Source organism: Panthera uncia, chromosome D2 (genome assembly GCF_023721935.1).
Source record: "Panthera uncia isolate 11264 chromosome D2, Puncia_PCG_1.0, whole genome shotgun sequence".
Taxonomy (NCBI): domain Eukaryota; kingdom Metazoa; phylum Chordata; class Mammalia; order Carnivora; family Felidae; genus Panthera; species Panthera uncia.
In genome coordinates, this window is record NC_064818.1 from 75,805,647 (window position 1) to 75,822,714 (window position 17,068).

Here is a 17,068-nt window from a genome sequence, read left to right on the forward strand (position 1 = left end):
TTGTGGGGGTCAGTGAGCGGTTTTCCGTGTAATATAAAAAAACAAAAAAAAAACAAAAAAAAAAAACAGCCCCCCCCCCCCCCCCCCCCCCCCCGCTCTTAACTATAGAGAACAAACTGGTGGTTACTAGATGGGAGGTTGGGGAGGGGTGAAATAGGTGAAGGGCGGAGATGAGCACTGGGTAATGTATGGAACTGTGGAATCACTATACTGTGCACCTGAAACTAATATAACACTATGTTAGTTGTATGTGAATAAAACAATTGTGGAGGGAAAAAATGTTGGTTGAAGTAATTATGGGCTCCTTACTGCTTCCTTCAACAAATAGTTACTGAGTGCCTTCCATGTGTCAGCACTGTTTTAGGCATTGGAGAAACAATAGTAAATTCAAAAAAAAAAAAAAATCACTGCTCTCCTGGAGCCTTTCCAGTGTGGGGAAACAGACAACAAACAGGTAAATAAATAAGTGATATTGTTTGTTAGCAGCAAATGCTAAGGAGAAGAGTAAAGCAGGAAAGGGAGCTGGGAAGTGGCAGTCCGGCTCATAGCATTTGCAATTTTAGATAGTGTTGAGATGGGGTGTCACTTTTTCCCTGGGAAAGTGACATTTGAGTTCAAAGGCCAAGTGGGGAGCTTGTCTGATGTAGTAGGTGCCCTCGCTGAACACTGACATCGTCTGGGGAGATTTTAAAATGTACTGATGTTGGGGCACCTGGGTGGCTCACTTGGCTGAGGGTCTGACTCTTGATTTCAGCTCAAGTCATGATCCCAGGGTCATGGGATCAAGCCCTGCGTCGGGCCCTGCACTGAGCATGGAGCCTGCTTGGGATTCTGTCTCTCTCCATCTGCTCTTCCCAGCTTGTGCTGTCTGTCTCTCTGTCAAAAATTTTTAAAAAGTAATGATATTCCATCTCCAGAGTTTCAGTTTTGTTATGTTTTTTTTAAAAAAATTTTTTAATGTTTTATTTTTGAGAGAGACAGAGACAGAGTGTGAACAGGGGAGGGACAGAGAGAGGGAGACACAGAATCTGAAACAGGCTCCAGGCTCTGAGCTGGCAGCCCAGAGCCCGACGCGGGGCTCGAACTCACAAGCCATGAGATCGTGACCTGAGCCGAAGTTGGACTCTCAACCGACTGAGCCACCCAGGCGCCCCTTGTTATGTTTTTTTAAGTTTTATTTAAGTAATCCCACACCCAACGTGGGGCTCGAACTTAACAACTTTCGAGATCGGGAGTCACATGCTCTTCTGACTGAGCCAGCCAGGTGGCCCTGTCTCCAGAGTTTTCTGATTTAGTTGGTTAGGGGTATGGGGCCAGCCTTGGCCTCAGGACTTTTAACAGCTCTTAGGTAATTCTCATAAGCAGCCAAAGTTGAAGACTTTTGAGCAGGGTGACTTTACGTAATATTGTACGGAAGGAAGAGCCTGGGCTCCAGGGCTAGACTCCCCTGGTTTGAATCCTAGCTGTGCCACTTCCCAAACCTAGGACAGTGGACAAGTTATTTAAAAAATTCTCCATGCCTTTGTTTTTTCATCTGTAAAGTTGTTGGTATAAGGATTAAATGAACTAATATTTAAGTATTTGGAACAGTGCTTGGCAAGTAGTAATACGTGTTTATTGAATAAACACTTTTGAGTATATGTTTTAATGGAGAATAAAGTGAATGGGGCAAGAGCAGAAGCAAGGAAGCCCCTGCAGTAATCCAGTGGAGAGGCAGTGGTGACTTGCACCACGGAGGCAGCAGAGCAGGTGATGAGAAGTAGTGGGATTCTGGGTATGTTTACAAGAGCCAACAGGCTTTGCTGCTACGTTGGACGTGTGATGAGAGAGAGAGAAGATTCATTCAAGTCCAACATCAGGATATTTTGCCCGAACAGCTGGAAGAAGGGAGGGGTTGGTTTTTGAGATGAGGAAGGCAGAGAGGAACAAGTTTCTAAGGGGAATATCTGGAGCAGTTTGTTAAGTTTGAGATGTCTGTTAGATAAGTAGGTAGATCTGTAGAGTGGACATTTGTACACGTGAGTCCGAAGTTCAGCTGAATGTCCAGGGCTGGAGGTAGGTATTGGAAGTCATCTGTAAGTGGACCTACGTGAGTAAGTGAGCTCATTTAAAAATTTTTTTTTTAATGTTTACTTATTTTTGAGAGAGACACACAGAGCGTAAGCAGGGGAGGAACAGAGAGAGGAGGAGACATAGAATCTGAAATAGGCTCCAGACTGATAGCTCAGAGCCCGACGTGGGGCTCAAATTCATGAGCCGCAAGATCATGACCTGAGCCTAAGTCAGATGCTTACAGGCACCCCATCCTGTTTTTAAAAAACAGCTTTATTAGAATATAATTCACCCATTTAAAGTGTACAATTCAGTAGTTTTTAGTATATTCATGGTATATTGTGCAACTGTTACCACAGTCAATTTTAGAATATTTTTATTACTCTGGAAAGAAACTCTGTACCCTCCCATCCCTAGGTAACTCCTCAATTCCCCTCCTCCCTTCTATCCCTAGGCAAGTGCTAATCTACTTCTGCGTTTTGGGTTTGCCCACATGGAGTGCCTATCAGTGGAATCCTATAATATGTGGTCTATTTAGAACGATGCGGTATTCATTAGGACCTAGCATCTAGATTCATTAGATAATCATTTGGTAAAGATGGGGGCTATAAGATCTCTCTTGTAGAGATACATTTTTCTCTTTGTAATTAATTAGTAAGAAAACTGTGGGGTAGGTATTTTGAGGCTATATGAATATTCTGTTCTCTAACAACATATTATATAATGGTTTTAGTTTATTGAAGATCCTCGCTCCAATCCATGATTATAGTGGGAGTGCAAAGTGATGATTTTTTATTACTATCATATTTTCAAAGACCATACGTTTATAATATCTCTAGTTCAGATGTATTGTGTAGAGTTTTGCCTTTTTTATGCATCTTTTCTCTTAACATGAAAATCATGGTTCCTAATAACAAGTAAATAAATGTTTTATTACTTTATATTATATTGTATACATCAGTAAATGTTATCTAAGATAAATCTTAGCATCAATATGTTTATGTTATTCTATAATACACATAAAATACTACCATATAAAATAGTTTCAGAATTATAATACTGAGTAGAATTACTGGATTATAGGCTAAATGTATATGTGATTTTGTTAAATAGTGCCGTATTCTCTTCACTAGGGTTGCACCATTTTGCATTTTCATGAGTGATGTAAGAGAGTCCCTGTTTTCTTACAGCCTCATCAATATAGTGTATTGTCACGCTTTTGACTTTTTGCCAGTCTGATAGGTGAGAAATGGTATTTCTCTGTAGAACAGAGTTTTTCCATTATGAAGAGTTGTGAACATCCACAAAGGTAGACTGAATTGTATAACCACAGTACCCATCACTTAGCTCCAACAGCTGTCAATCCAGCCCTTGCCTCCTTCAGTCCCTCCCCCCTGGATTTGTAGGTAATATTTTATTTCTGTATCAGTAAATACCTCTACCTGGTAAGGATTCATTTTCTTGGTAATATAACCACAATGACATTATCACACTGAAAATAAAGATCTATTTCCTTAATACCCTTAGGCAATATTCAAATATCTAATTTTCTTAAATGTATCAGTGTTTTGTTTTTTTTTTTACTTTTTTTTTTTTGTTTGTTTAATGTTTATTCATTTTTGATGGGGGTGGGGTGGGGTGCCGAGGGGCAGAGAGAGAGGGAGACACAGAATCCAAAGCAGCTCCAGGCTCTGATCTGTCAGCACAGAGCCCCATGTGGAGCTTGAACTCGTGAACCCTTAGATCATGACCTGAGCCAAAGTCAGATGCTTAACCAGCTGAGCTACCCAGGCTCCCCAGTGTTTTGTTTTTTTTTTTTAAACAGGATTTATATAAGGTCCCTATGTTGTGATTATGTCTTTTTTTTTTTTAATGTTTATTTACTTTTAAGGGAGAGACAGAGTACAAGCCAGAGAGGACAGAGAGAGGGAGACACAGAATCTGAAGCAGGCTCCAGGCTCTGAGTTGTCAGCACAGAGCCCGACACAGGGGCTCGAACTCACGAACCATGAGATCATGAGCTGAAGTCGGACGTCTAACCGACTGAGCCCCTTCTAGGTCCTTCCTCCTGTTCCTTTCCCTCTGCTCCCCGGAATTTGTTTTTGAAGGAACCATGTTATTTGTCCTGAGAAATTTCTTACAGTTTGGATTTTGCTATTTGAATCCCCGTGGTATGGTTTAACATGTTCTTCCACTGTTTTCTGTATTTCCTACCCGTTGGTAGTTGGATCTAGAGGCTTGGTGAGATTCAGCCATTTGTATTATTTTTTTCAGAAGTGTTTCATAGATGTAACGTAGTGTATCACGCTCTTAGACAAGTAGGCACGTGAAGTCTGGCTGCATTTTCTGTGGTGTCACTGGCAGTGCCTACTTTATCTTTGTATGTTATTTTGGGATTTTTCTTATTATGATTAATGTTGAGCATCTCTTCATATGTTTAAGGGCCATTTTTATATCTTTTTCTATAGAATGTTGGTTCATGCCTTTTGCCCATTTTTCTATTGAACTTTTTTTTTTAATTTTTTTTTTTTTTTTAACGTTTATTTATTTTTGAGACAGAGAGAGACAGAGCATGAACAGGGGAGGGTCAGAGAGAGAGGGAGACACAGAATCTGAAACAGGCTTCAGGCTCTAAGCTGTCAGCACAGAGCCTGACGCGGGGCTCGAACTCACGGACCGCGAGATCATGACCCGAGCCGAAGTCGGCCGCTTAACCGACTGAGCCACCCAGGCGCCCCTCTATTGAACTTTTGATACATTTCCCTTGATATTTTTTTGCAAGCTCTTTAAGTGTTAGGGAGATTAGCTGCCTGTGATGATAGAAGTTGTAAATATTTTCCACTGGTTTTTGACTTTGCTTATCAGGTTTTTGCCATGCAAAAATAAAAAAACAAACAAACCTTTTTTTAATGTTTATTTTTGGGAGAGAAAAAGAGTATGAGTGGGGGAGGGGGAGGCAGAGAGGGAGACACAGAATCAGAATCAGGCTCCAGGATCCGAGCTGTCGGCACAGAGCCTGACATGGGGCTCGAATTCACGAACTGTGAGATCATGACCTGAGCTGAAATTAAAAGTCAAATGCTCAACCAACTGAGCCACCAGGCAGGATGGAAAAGCTTTTATAAAAAGTTATTGGTGGTCAGTTTTATCAGTGAATTTTTTGTTGCTGCTGGATATTTTTTGTTAATTTTTTAGAGTTTTAAGCTACATACAATAAACCGTATCCACTTAAAGTTTATAGTTCGGTGAGTTTTGACTATATTGTAGCATGTTCCCCTGTGAAGTGGTATTCCATTGTATAGACAAATTACATTTTATTTATCTCTTCATGTGTTGACGGACATTTGGGTTGTTTCTAGTTTGGGGCTGTTAGGAATAAAGCTGCTATAAATCTTAGTGAATGAGTCTTTACATGCATATGTGTTTTCATTTTCTTGAGTAAATACCTAGGAATGGAATGACTGGGTCATAGATTAGGTGCATGTTTGGTTTTATTGCCAGAACTTTTCCCAGAGTGGTTGTATCATTTTACATCCCATCAGCAGTACAGAAATTCTGGACGCACCACATCTTCGACAACGTTTTGTGTTTCAGTCTGCTTACTTTTAGTCATCTGGTGGGTGTGTATGATGTCTTTTCAGTTTCACGATTATTGCTGTGTTATTTACAGTCACTTTTACTCATTTTAGGGTTCGGTTCTGTAAGTTTTGACTTGTGCATATAATTGTGTAAGTTCCACCACTGTCAAGATAAACAGCAGTTACATCATCAGAAACATTTGACTTCTGCTCCTTGGTAGTTACTCCTTTTCCTTATTTCAAGCCCTAGCAATTCTCATCTGTTTTTCTGTCATGGTTTGGTTTTGTTTTGTTTTGTTTGTTTTGTTTTTAACTTGCACGCAGTAAAGTTTACTCTGGTGTGTGGGCCTGAGTTGTGGGAGGTGTGTAACAGTGTGCCCACCACAATCAAGAATGAGAACATTTCCATCGCTACGAAAATTACCCTTTGAAACCAGCCCCTCCCTTCACACACTGATTTGTCTTCTGTCCCTATAGCCTTTTTGATCTGGCTTCTTTCACTTGGCAAAATAGATCTGAGATTTATCTATGCTGTATGTATCATTGGTTTGTTCGTTTATAATGTCAAGTAATATTCCATTGTATTAGATGCATCCGTTCATTTATTGGTCAAAGGTTGTTTTTGCTTTTATGCCTGCTATAAATAATGTTGCTATAAATATTTGTATACAGATTTTTCGTAAGCACAGCTTTCACTTCACTTAGCTAAATACTGCCGGGTCGTAGTATATGGGTATGTTTCACTTTGTAAGAAATTGCCAAACTGTTCTTCCAAGTTGCTGTATGATTTTGCATTCCCACCAGCAGTGTATGAGAGGGGGTTCATTTGTTCCACCTGCTCGTCAGCATTCAGCATCGCCAGGGTTTTGTTGTTGTTTTTTGGGTTGTTTTCGTTTTAGCCATTCTAGTAGGTATGCTGTGGTATCTCTTGGTTTTTATTCGCAGCACCTTTCTGACTAATGATGGTGAGCATCTTTTTATGTGCTCATTTACTATTCTATATCTTCTTTGTTGACTTGTCCAGATTTTTTGGCCATTTTCCTAATTGGTTGTTTGCCTTACTAAATTGTAATAATTTCTTGCCTGTTCTTGGATATCATGTATTTGATAGACATATATGTACTGAATATTTCTCCCATTCTGTGGCTTATCTTTTGATTTCTTAACAGTGTCTTTCAAAGAGCAGTTTTTAATTTTGATGAAGTCCAATCTAACAACTACTATATGGTGCATGCTCTTTGTGTCTTAATTAAGAAATCTTTGTGTACCCACAGAGTCATGAACACTTTCTCCTATGGATTTTTTAAGAAGCTTTCTTGTTGTGGCTTTCAAATTAGCTCTGTGATTAATTTTGTTACATTGTTTTCCCACATGGATAGCTAATTGTCCTAGCACCATTTGTTGAGAAGACTATCCTTTCCCAATGGAATTGCCTTGGGAACATCTTTGTTGAAAATCAATTGACAGTGTGTCTAAGAGTCTGCTTCTGGATGTACTCTGTTCCATTGATTTATTATATCTGTCTTTTTTTTTTTTTTTTTTTAATCAACCCTACATTGTCTTTATTGCTGTAGCTTTATTGTAAGTCTTAAAATCAAATAGTGTAAATCATCCTACTCTATTCTTTGGGAAATATATTTGGCTTTTCCAGATCATTTGTATTTCAATATATATCATAGAATATGTGTCATATTCTCAATTTTTATAAAATACCCTGCTGGAATTTTGATTGGATTAATTGTATCAATACTTCAGTTTTTTTTTTAATGTTTATACATTCTGAGAGAGAAAAAGCGCGTGCCCATGTGTGAATGGGGGAGGGGCAGTGAGAGAGAGAGAATCCCAAACAGGCTCCATGCTGTCAGTGCAGAGCCCAGCGTGGGGCTCCACCCCACGAATGGTGAGATCTTGACCTGAGCCGAAATCAAGAGTTGGATGCTTAATTGACTGAGCCAGCCAGGTGCCCCTCAGTATTTCATTCTTTTCTGTGTCTGCATAATATGCCATTGTGTGGGATACATCTATGTTGTTTAACCATTCACCTGTTGGATGAACGAATAGGTTTATACTCGTTCGCTATTGTGAATAGTGCTGCTACGACTATTCATGTATACGTGAGTAACTGTTTTCACTTCTTTTGGGTATATATCTAGGAGTAGAAATGCTGAGTCATATGGTAATTCTGTGTTTAACTTTAGAAGAATTACTGAACTGTTTTACACAGCTGTTATACTGTCTTACAATGTTGGAGGGTTCCAGTTTTTCCACATCTTTGCCAACACTTGTTATTTTCCTTTCTTTTAATTATCGCCATCCTAGTGGGTGTGAAGCGGTGTCTCACTGTGATTTTGATTTCCATTCCCCTGGTTACTAACGATATTGAGCATCTTTTTGTGCTCTGTTGGCCAGAACATCTTTTGGGTTCTGTCGTGTATCTTCTTTGGGAGAAATGTCTTTTCATGTCCTTGCCTGTTTTTTATTTGGATTGCTTGCTATTGCGTTGTAAGAGCTGTTTATATATTCTGGGTATTAGACCCTTGTTAGGTATGTAATTTGCAAATATTTCCTTTCATTCTGTAGGTTCTCTTTTCATTTTCTTGATGTTCTTTGATGCAAAAAAGCGTCTAGTTTTTATGAAGTCCGATTTAGCTTATTTTTTCTTTTGATGTTCATGCTTTTGGTGTCATATCTAAGAATTCACTGCCAAATCCAAGGTCATGAATATCAGCCTCTATGTTTGTTTTTTTTTTTAAGTTTTATACTTTTAGCTATCCTATATTTAGATTGTTAATCCATTTTGAGTTAATTTTCATATATAGTGTGAAGAGAGGTCCAGTTTCATTCTTTAGCATGCGGATATCCACTTGTCCCAGCACCATATTTTGAAGAGACTAGATCTTTCTTCATTTGCATGATGTTGGCATCTTTGTTGAAAATTAGTCGACCATAGATGTGTGGGTTTATCTGGGCTTTCGGTTTTATTCCTTTATGGGCACCTGGGTGGCACAGTTGGTTAAGTGTCCGACTCTTGAGCGTGGCTCAGGTCATGATCTCACAGTTTGTGAGTTCGAGCCCCACGTTGGGTTCTACGCTGCTGGCGCGGAGCCTGCTTGGAATTCTGTCTCTTCCTCTCTCTGCCCTTCCCTAGCTTGTGCGTGCGTTCCTCGCTCTCTCTCTCTCTCTCTCAAGATAAATAAAAACTTAAAAATTTTTATTCCTTTGGTATATGTCTGTCCTCATGGCAGTACCACACAAGCGGATGGTTTTTATCTATGGGATACGGGCACACCTAGGAGATGCTGTGGGTTAGGCCCCAGACTACCACGATAAGGCAACTATCGCAATAAAGCAAGTCCAATGAAGAATTTGGTTTTCCAGTGCATATGAAAGTTATGTTCACACCATACTGTAGTCTCTTCAGTGGGCAATAATATTACATCTAAGGAAAACAACATATATACCCTAATTTAAAACTACTTTATTGCTAAGAAAATGCTAACCATCACCTGAGCTTTTAGTGCGTCATAATCACTCATCACCATGACAAATATAATGATAATGAAAAAGTTTGCAATAGTGTGAGAATCACCCAGATGTGACACAGAGACACAAAGTGAATGAACAGATGCTGTTGGAAAAAATGGTGCCAGTAGACTTTCTTGATGTAAGGGTTGCCACAAAACTTCAGTTTGTCAAGAACACAGTAACTGTTCGTGCAGTAAAGGGAAGGGAAGCACAATAAAATGAGGTATGCCTGTACATTAGTGTATTAATATTTCAAGTTTTGATTACATTTTAGAAATTTTTTAAAGGTTGGATAAGTTCATTGAAGAAATTATCTCCTCTAAGTGCCAGATTTATAACAACACACATATGCAAACTTAGTGGATACTTTGGTTTAAAAAGTTTTGGTGTGTCTTAACCATTTCTCTGGCTGCGTACAGAATAATGATTTAGATATGCAGTCTATTAGGATGTGTTCTAATTGAATTTTCACTATGGGTTAAACTTACCTTGAGTCTTTAAATGAGGAGCTAGTTACATAAATAAATTCAACCTGCCAGAAGGTGTTGGCGCTGGCTGTAGAAGAATTAGAACAGGAGCAGTTCAGATGTGCATCCATTAGGAAAAGGAGTCATATCTATAGTTTCTAGAGGAAAAAAGTGGCTGGGAACTCTGCTTTTTACTTAAGTCATGGTTTTTAAGTTTAATCCCTACAACCAAAATTTTAGTACATGAAGAATCAGAATATGATATGCCTCTGAAGTCTCTTTTATTTTTTTTTATAATTTTTTTTTCAACGTTTTTTATTTATTTTTGGGACAGAGAGAGACAGAGCATGAACGGGGGAGGGACAGAGAGAGAGAGGGAGACACAGAATCGGAAACAGGCTCCAGGCTCCGAGCCATCAGCCCAGAGCCCGACGCGGGGCTCGAACTCACGGACCGCGAGATCGTGACCTGGCTGAAGTCGGACGCTCAACCGACTGCGCCACCCAGGCGCCCCTGAAGTCTCTTTTAATGTATAACTTCTCTCTTCCCCTCTTTTTTCCCCATGGTAATTTATTTACTAAAGAAACTGGGTTTTTCTATTGTTTCCCACAGTCTGGCTTTTGCTGATTGAATCCCTATGGGCAGGCAGTGTAATATATTCCTCTGCAGTCTTTATTTCCTGTAAATTGGTATTTTGACATGATAAAAACTTTTTTGTTACATGTTCGCTTCATAGGTGATGTTTGTGGCTTTCATCAGGAAGTACATAAATACCTGCTTATCTCTCTTTTTATGATATTAACTAATTTTACTTTGATTCATTTTAGTTTTAGCAATTTGAAGGGTTTGAGAGAGACAGGGTGGTGTAAGATGTTAAGATTTAAGCTCTAGAGCCCAAGAATCTGGGTTCGTGTTTTGATTTATTATCTACTGCTTCTCTAATCTTGGAAAGTCACTTTCCCTTATGAGCGTCAAGTTTCTTATCTGTGAAATGGGGGTGATGATGCCTGTTCATGAGGTCGTTTTGAGTGTTCAGTGAGAAAATGCGTGGAAAAGAACCTTGCACAGAGCCTAGCATATAGTCAGTGGCCAATAAATGTTACCTATTCTGTGACTTTAAAAATATTCTAAACTAATCTGAAAGGTAGATTATATCAATTTATAAGTGAGGAGATTAAGTTTGGATAGCTGTTTTTTGGAGAGTTTCTTGTTTTTGCTTCACCTGTGTTTATTAAGGGAAAAAAGGAAGTCAGTTATTCAGCTGAGGTGACTCGCTCTCCTTTGCTCCCATCAATGTGTATAGTTGAATTTAGTAACCATTCATAATAAGCTTAATTTCAAAAGTGATTTTTGCCCATGCGTCCTAAGGCTTCACATTATCTGGCCCTCACTTAGTTTTGGGAAACAGGCTCTTTCTTGAACAGACTGTACCATAGCACATATTATGCATGAAGTCCACCAAGAAATACTTACTGTTAATGTTTTTATTTTGCAGTGTAATGTTCAGGCTCAGAAATGCCTTATGTGGATCGTCAGAATCGCATTTGTGGTTTTCTAGACATTGAGGAAAATGAAAACAGTGGGAAATTTCTTCGAAGGTACTTCATACTGGATACCAGAGAAGATAGTTTTGTATGGTACATGGATAATCCACAGGTTTGTAAAATCCAAACGGTCACCTTTTTTCCAAAACACACAAGAGTTTTAATTATTCAAGTATTTAACATACCATCTGGTGTGAGAATTTGTCCTACTAAATAAACAATACGTGTTTAGATTTATTTCTACTGGCTGCGTTCTTTCTGTCTGCACCCTCAACTCCTGCTATCTTATTTGAATTTCAGAAGATGAAACTAAGTTTATTTAATAAAAATTTATGCATGCGTATCTGGGTTTTTTTCCCCCCTTGGGAGAGAAATGCTGTCTCTGGTAGAAAATACATAAATCGTTTAAATTTAAGAGACTTTCTCTAGAGACTACTGTCTTTTGTTTCTTTGGTAAAGAAACGACATCATCTAGTTGACACTTCACGTGGGTAGTCCTTTCATCCTGCAGGGTCAGATTTGAGTGTCAGAAAGTGTCATGCCATTCATGAACTGAAATGCACTTTGATTTCATTGTTGCCTTTCAGATCATTGGGGAAATGTCATAAATTAAAACTTAGAATCCCCATTTTAAGATCTGTGAAAGACCTTGGACTGGAGAGTATCTGTCGAGTAGTTTGTAAGCTTTCTCTACCTGTGAAACTCTTCATTCAAATTGGGGTGGATGTTGCAAGGAGTCCCTAGCAGACGTCTAAGCTGGTTTGGTCTGGCGGGTGAGGGACTCTTAGAGTCGAGGGAGGAGCGGGGACTGGTGGGAGGTTCCATTCTGTTCCACAGAGAAGGAACTAGATCTCCTGACAACCAAGCTAGTATTCTTTACCGGTGTGTACTTATTTTAGGTTAGACAAAATACTTATTTATTTGTATTTGTTTATTTAGAAGTCAAGTTGTAAGAGACCTGAGTATAAATTTAACCTCCTCTTTAATGTAGGAAAACTGTCTATCCCTAATCTTCACTTTAGCTGTTGTTCGTATTACACGTTATCAAAAAGTACTTACTGTATTCGAGACACTTCAATTATTATTTGCTCTGTGAGCCAAAATCTGTCTCCTTGTATTTGCTACCCATTAAACCTACTCTGTCCTCTGATTCTCTATAAACTTTAGTCCTTTTATTCAGACACAGCCTTTGAAATTTTGGAGGGTAATTTGTATTTTAATTCAGTGTAGATTATTTGAGTGCTGACTTTCAGACTTTTTTCCCTAGGAGTGGTCTACGCTCTATCCTTCTTCTTCATAGAGTTTATTGATTCTGTTTTACTCTCTTATCCCTGGGTGTAACCACCTTTCTTGGGTGATAGTAACCTGGCTATACAACTGTATGATTAATACCTTTATTTACTTGTCCAGAGTCAGTGGGAGAAGGAACAGGTCAGCAGAAATCAGAAGTTCATGTTTGCCTTTTTTTTTTTTTTAACATCAGATTTCTCCCCTTTATGACCTCATCTTTTTATCTGTGGCATAATCCCCTCCCAAACTCTCTTTCGCAAAGAGGAAAGTAACTTCGTTCCCCTTGACTCCCTCTAATTACTAGTTTCCAGGGAACGGTTCTCCTCTCCCTTATGAGCCGTTGCACGGTCTGCCTGTGCTCTTCCTGGTTTGTCTCTCTTTGCGAGATCTGATGGACCGATACGTATGGTTTCTCCTGAATTGTATTTAAAGCTCCTTGATTATTTTTCTTCCTTCATATATGATGGATTCTCCTCCTCAGAATTCTTCCTTTCATCAGCACTTCCCACTTCAAGCTAGAAGAAGGTGGGCACAAAATGGACTATGTTTATTACGCCGAAGGAAACATGAACTTGGAATTCAGAGTTAAGGTCTTCGCGGAAGTAGTAGCATTCGGAATTGACCCAGAAGGGTGGGTACGATTTTGGCCAAGAGATGGAGAAGTGGGTATTCCCACTCTTAGTGCTGTAAGAATAGCATGGGCAAAGAAATCCAAACAAGGAAGCCTGTGGTGTATGTGGAGAATAGGTCACTTTGGCTATAGCAGGCAGGGTGTATGTTGAAGTCTGCACTCAGCTAGGTCTTTTGTTGTTGTTGTTAAGTTTGTTTGTTTGTTTAAGTAATATCTACACCCAGCATGGGCTCGAGCTCACAACCCTGAGATCAAGAGCTGCATGCTCTTCTGACTGAGCCAGCTTGGCGCCCCACATGAACTCTTTTAAAGCCAAATTTCCATGATGTAATTAACACATTTTTTAAAACTTGAATGTAGTGCAGAATTTTAAATCTGTTTTTATATTCAGTTCTTAATAATTTTAACTCTTCGTTCTGATGAGAATCTTTTACCATCTTGACTCTGCAACCAGTGGATTAGCCATCAATATAATAGCTTGGTGTCACTTTATTTAAAAAAAAAATTTTTTTTTTAATGCTTATTTATTTTAGAGACAGAGAAACAGAGCACAAGCGGGGTCAGGGCAGAGAGAGGGAGACACAGAATCTGAAACAGGCTCCAGGCTCTGAGCTGTCAGCGTAGAGCCCAAAGCGGGGCTTGAACTCACAAACCATGAGATCATGACCTGAGCCAAATTCGGACACTCAGCCGACTGAGCCACCCAGGCGCCCATCTTGGTGTCATTTTTAAATGTATTAAGACTTGTATCTCCTCAGGAAAACTTTAGTAAAATGTCTTGCTAAGGTTATTACGTTAGGTTGAGCCGTGTGAAATGGCCAATATACCACCGTTTTAATCTATTAAAAAATGACAGTTTCATAGGATTCAGTCTAGTTGCCTATGTTATGCTGCTGTAGATTATAACGATCATAAGCCCTGATAATGAAAGAAAATCCGTTTTACTCACCTGTCCTTAGGGAACCATTCCTCCTCCATTTTCCTTTCTTTACCACTAACCATTGGTTTAAAAATCCATTCTAGTGTATCACTAGGGATCAGTTTGGAGCTTTCTGTGTTTTGTCGAGGGCGTGGGTGTGGTGGAGAATTAAATAATTGAGTAGCTCTCTCAGGAAGTGACTTTGAAGAAACTTGAAAAAGATATTTTGGCAAAAGGAGTGCAGAAACTCATAAGGACAAATGGCTTATTTTCCTTTTTATCTTAAATGTCATGAGTTGATTATTTCTTGTTCACTGTCAAGTAACAGATTGTGAAACCTACTTTTATGTAGTTGAACTTGGCAGTAATCATACCAATCCATAGAAACTAGGTATTTTGAATATTCGTTATCTCTCAGCTACTTATATTTCTCTATACTGTGCCACCGTTCAGTCTGTGATCCTTTATGTCATGTGGCCGTGACATAGTGCTCATTTCTCTTCTTCATACAGAGGCTTAGAACTGTATTCAGTTAGTTAAAATAATACATTTTTGGAGGACTTAACAGAAAAATAACAATTTTGAATGAAGGGTAGCGGTGTTTGAAAAAATCACGTTGACAGGAGTTAGGAGGTCTTGAAGACATTTTAACATTTCATTTCCTTATCCAAAATTTAAAAAACACACACACAAAGCAACCTCTAAACTTAATAAAACATTTTGTATAAGAACAACCATTTAAAATTCTACCTTAACAATTATAATTTTATATACATATTTATTTATGGTTTATACTTAGAAGCTTGAACATAGTATACGGTTTAAAGCAAAACATAATGCAGTTTACATAGGAGTGAATGTCTGAGAAGACCTTTCCCTGTCAACAATAACCAGTTTATATTTGGGAGTCTTGAGGCTTTCGTGTGATTGTCTCCAGGAAGCTCATAGAGAGGTTCAAGAGAAGTACCTCCTAATCGTTCATGAGAACAAAGCCAAAGGTTTTCTTTTCTTTTTTTTTCTTAATGTTTATTTATTTTTGAGAGAGACCGAGCACGAGCAGGGGAGGGGCAGAGAGAAAGGGAGACACAGAAGCCAAAGCCAGCTCCAGGCTCTGAGCTGTCAGCAAAGAGCTTGATGTGGGCCTTGAACCCACAAGCCATGAGATCGTGACCTGAGCTGAAGTCGGATGCTTAGCCGACAGAGCCACCCAGGCGCCCCAAAAGTTTTCTTTTTAATGTACATACTTATAAAGTCAGTAAAGAAGTTGATCTTGGATGGGGCGCCTGGGTGGCTCAGTCGGTTAAGCTTCCGACTTCGGCTCAGGTCATGATCTTGCGGTCCGTGAGTTCAAGCCCCACGTCGGGTTCTGTGCTGACAGCTCAGAGCCTGGAGCCTGTTTCAGATTCTGTGTCTCCCTCTCTCTGACCCTCCCCTGTTCATGCTCTGTCTCTCTCGTCTCAAAAATAAATAAACATTAAAAAAATTAAAAAAAAAAAAAGTTGATCTTGGTTAATCTACAGTGGAGGAAACTTTCAAAGTGAAGACTGTTTTAATTTTACTTTTAAAATCTATCAGAGGTTTCCTTTATTTTCTTTATTAATTTTTTCCAGGTTCTTTACCTGGTGTTCCTGCCTCCTTCTTCCCCCTCTTTCACCGGTCCCCTTTATTATTATTACAGGATATGTTAAAGCACAATTTCAACTACAAAACTGCTCACAAGCCTTCTTTAATGGTTTCAAATTCTTTAACGGTATAAATTCTTTGCCACTTTTTTATTTAGGTCTTTTTTACTTAGGTTAGATTCTTGGTTCAAGTTCCCAAACTGGTGTTTTCTACTACAACCCTGTACGATCCCATATTATGTGTAGCTTCTGGCCGCCCTCATCTGCCTGCTGTAGCTCCTCTGCTTTCTCTGCCTGGAATATTCTCTCTTCTGTTTGCATTTCACATATTTCCTTTAAAGACCAACCTAAATGCTGTTCATGTCTCCACAGAGTCCTTCCTGCCAGTCTTTCCCAGACAAGATTCTCTCTTCTTAATTGTTTACCCCTAGCTCTTCCAGGACCCAAACCCTGCCTCAAACTTGTTAGGGAAGAACAAAAATATAGTGAACATGTCAGTATATACACTCCTGACATATGGCTTAAAGAGCATCAGTTAATAATTATTTTAAAAAATGGAATCAATATAAATAAAGGACGGTATAATACTAATATACTTAAATGGAAGAAAATCAACCTTTTAGGGATAGATTTGATTAATAATTTTTAATAGAACAAAGTAACATGTGTAGTATTGAAATCTCTTACAATTGTATTTACGTCTCAAGTATTTTTTCCCATTGCCTTCAGGAACAAAGTCTGATCTTGTTTATGGCTTTTAAAGCTCATGAAAAAGAAAATGAGTTTAGCTGCAATGATGAAACTAGCCTTTTAGTTATGGAATGCGTTACGGTGGAACCAAATAGAATTTGGTTTTGTTATCCATGCCGTCAGCTTGATTTGTAAATACTTGAACTGAAAAAGTTGATTTGTAAAGTGTAATATTAAAAAATCTAATTTCTTAACTGCTTTTAGTATGTGTAGAACATTATAATATAATATAAATTAATAATGCTGGATACTAATTATATATTAATGATTTGTTTCCAGAACTTACCTTCTGGATCATCACGTGTGGGAGCCATTAAACTTACCTACATTTCAAAGGTAGTTTTTCTCTATCGTTCCTCAGTCATGCATGAATTAGAATTGCTTGGGATATGAGCGTGAATGAGGGGCGGTTTCCTTTCTGTGTCATTTAGTGATGATGTTCGGGGTCATATCATGCTGAAGATGGTACCTGGCCACTGTGTGTAGGAAGGTCTTTGGTAAAATTAGGCAAAATATGGAGTTAACTTGTAAGATGTGGCCAGTTGCAAAAGTTAACATTAACCTTTACGATTAGGTATATGAATATCAGAAGGAGAATAAACAGTTAATGATTAAGTTCTGTCTTTGGGAAATCTGGAGTTTTGTTTTGTTTTTTTAAGTGTATTTATTTTGAGAGAGAAAGTGCAGTCA

General features: G+C 38.7%; 1 protein-coding gene across 8 annotated transcripts in view; it reads left to right on the top strand.

The window, feature by feature from the left end:
• Positions 1-17,068, top strand: part of PLEKHA1 (pleckstrin homology domain containing A1) — a 57,070-nt gene that overhangs the window by 5,703 nt on the left and 34,299 nt on the right. For 7 of the 8 annotated variants that reach the window (XR_007460838.1, XM_049645879.1, XM_049645877.1 and 4 more), the window contains exons 2-3: positions 11,118-11,278; positions 16,658-16,714. Coding sequence is in view for 7 of the 8 variants with exons in the window: in XM_049645879.1 (XP_049501836.1) it covers positions 11,138-11,278; positions 16,658-16,714 (198 nt within the window). In the remaining variant the exon portion in view is untranslated. Of the gene's footprint in view, positions 1-11,117; positions 11,279-16,657; positions 16,715-17,068 lie in introns of those variants that run through there. The other variant, XM_049645883.1, reaches the window with a different exon arrangement.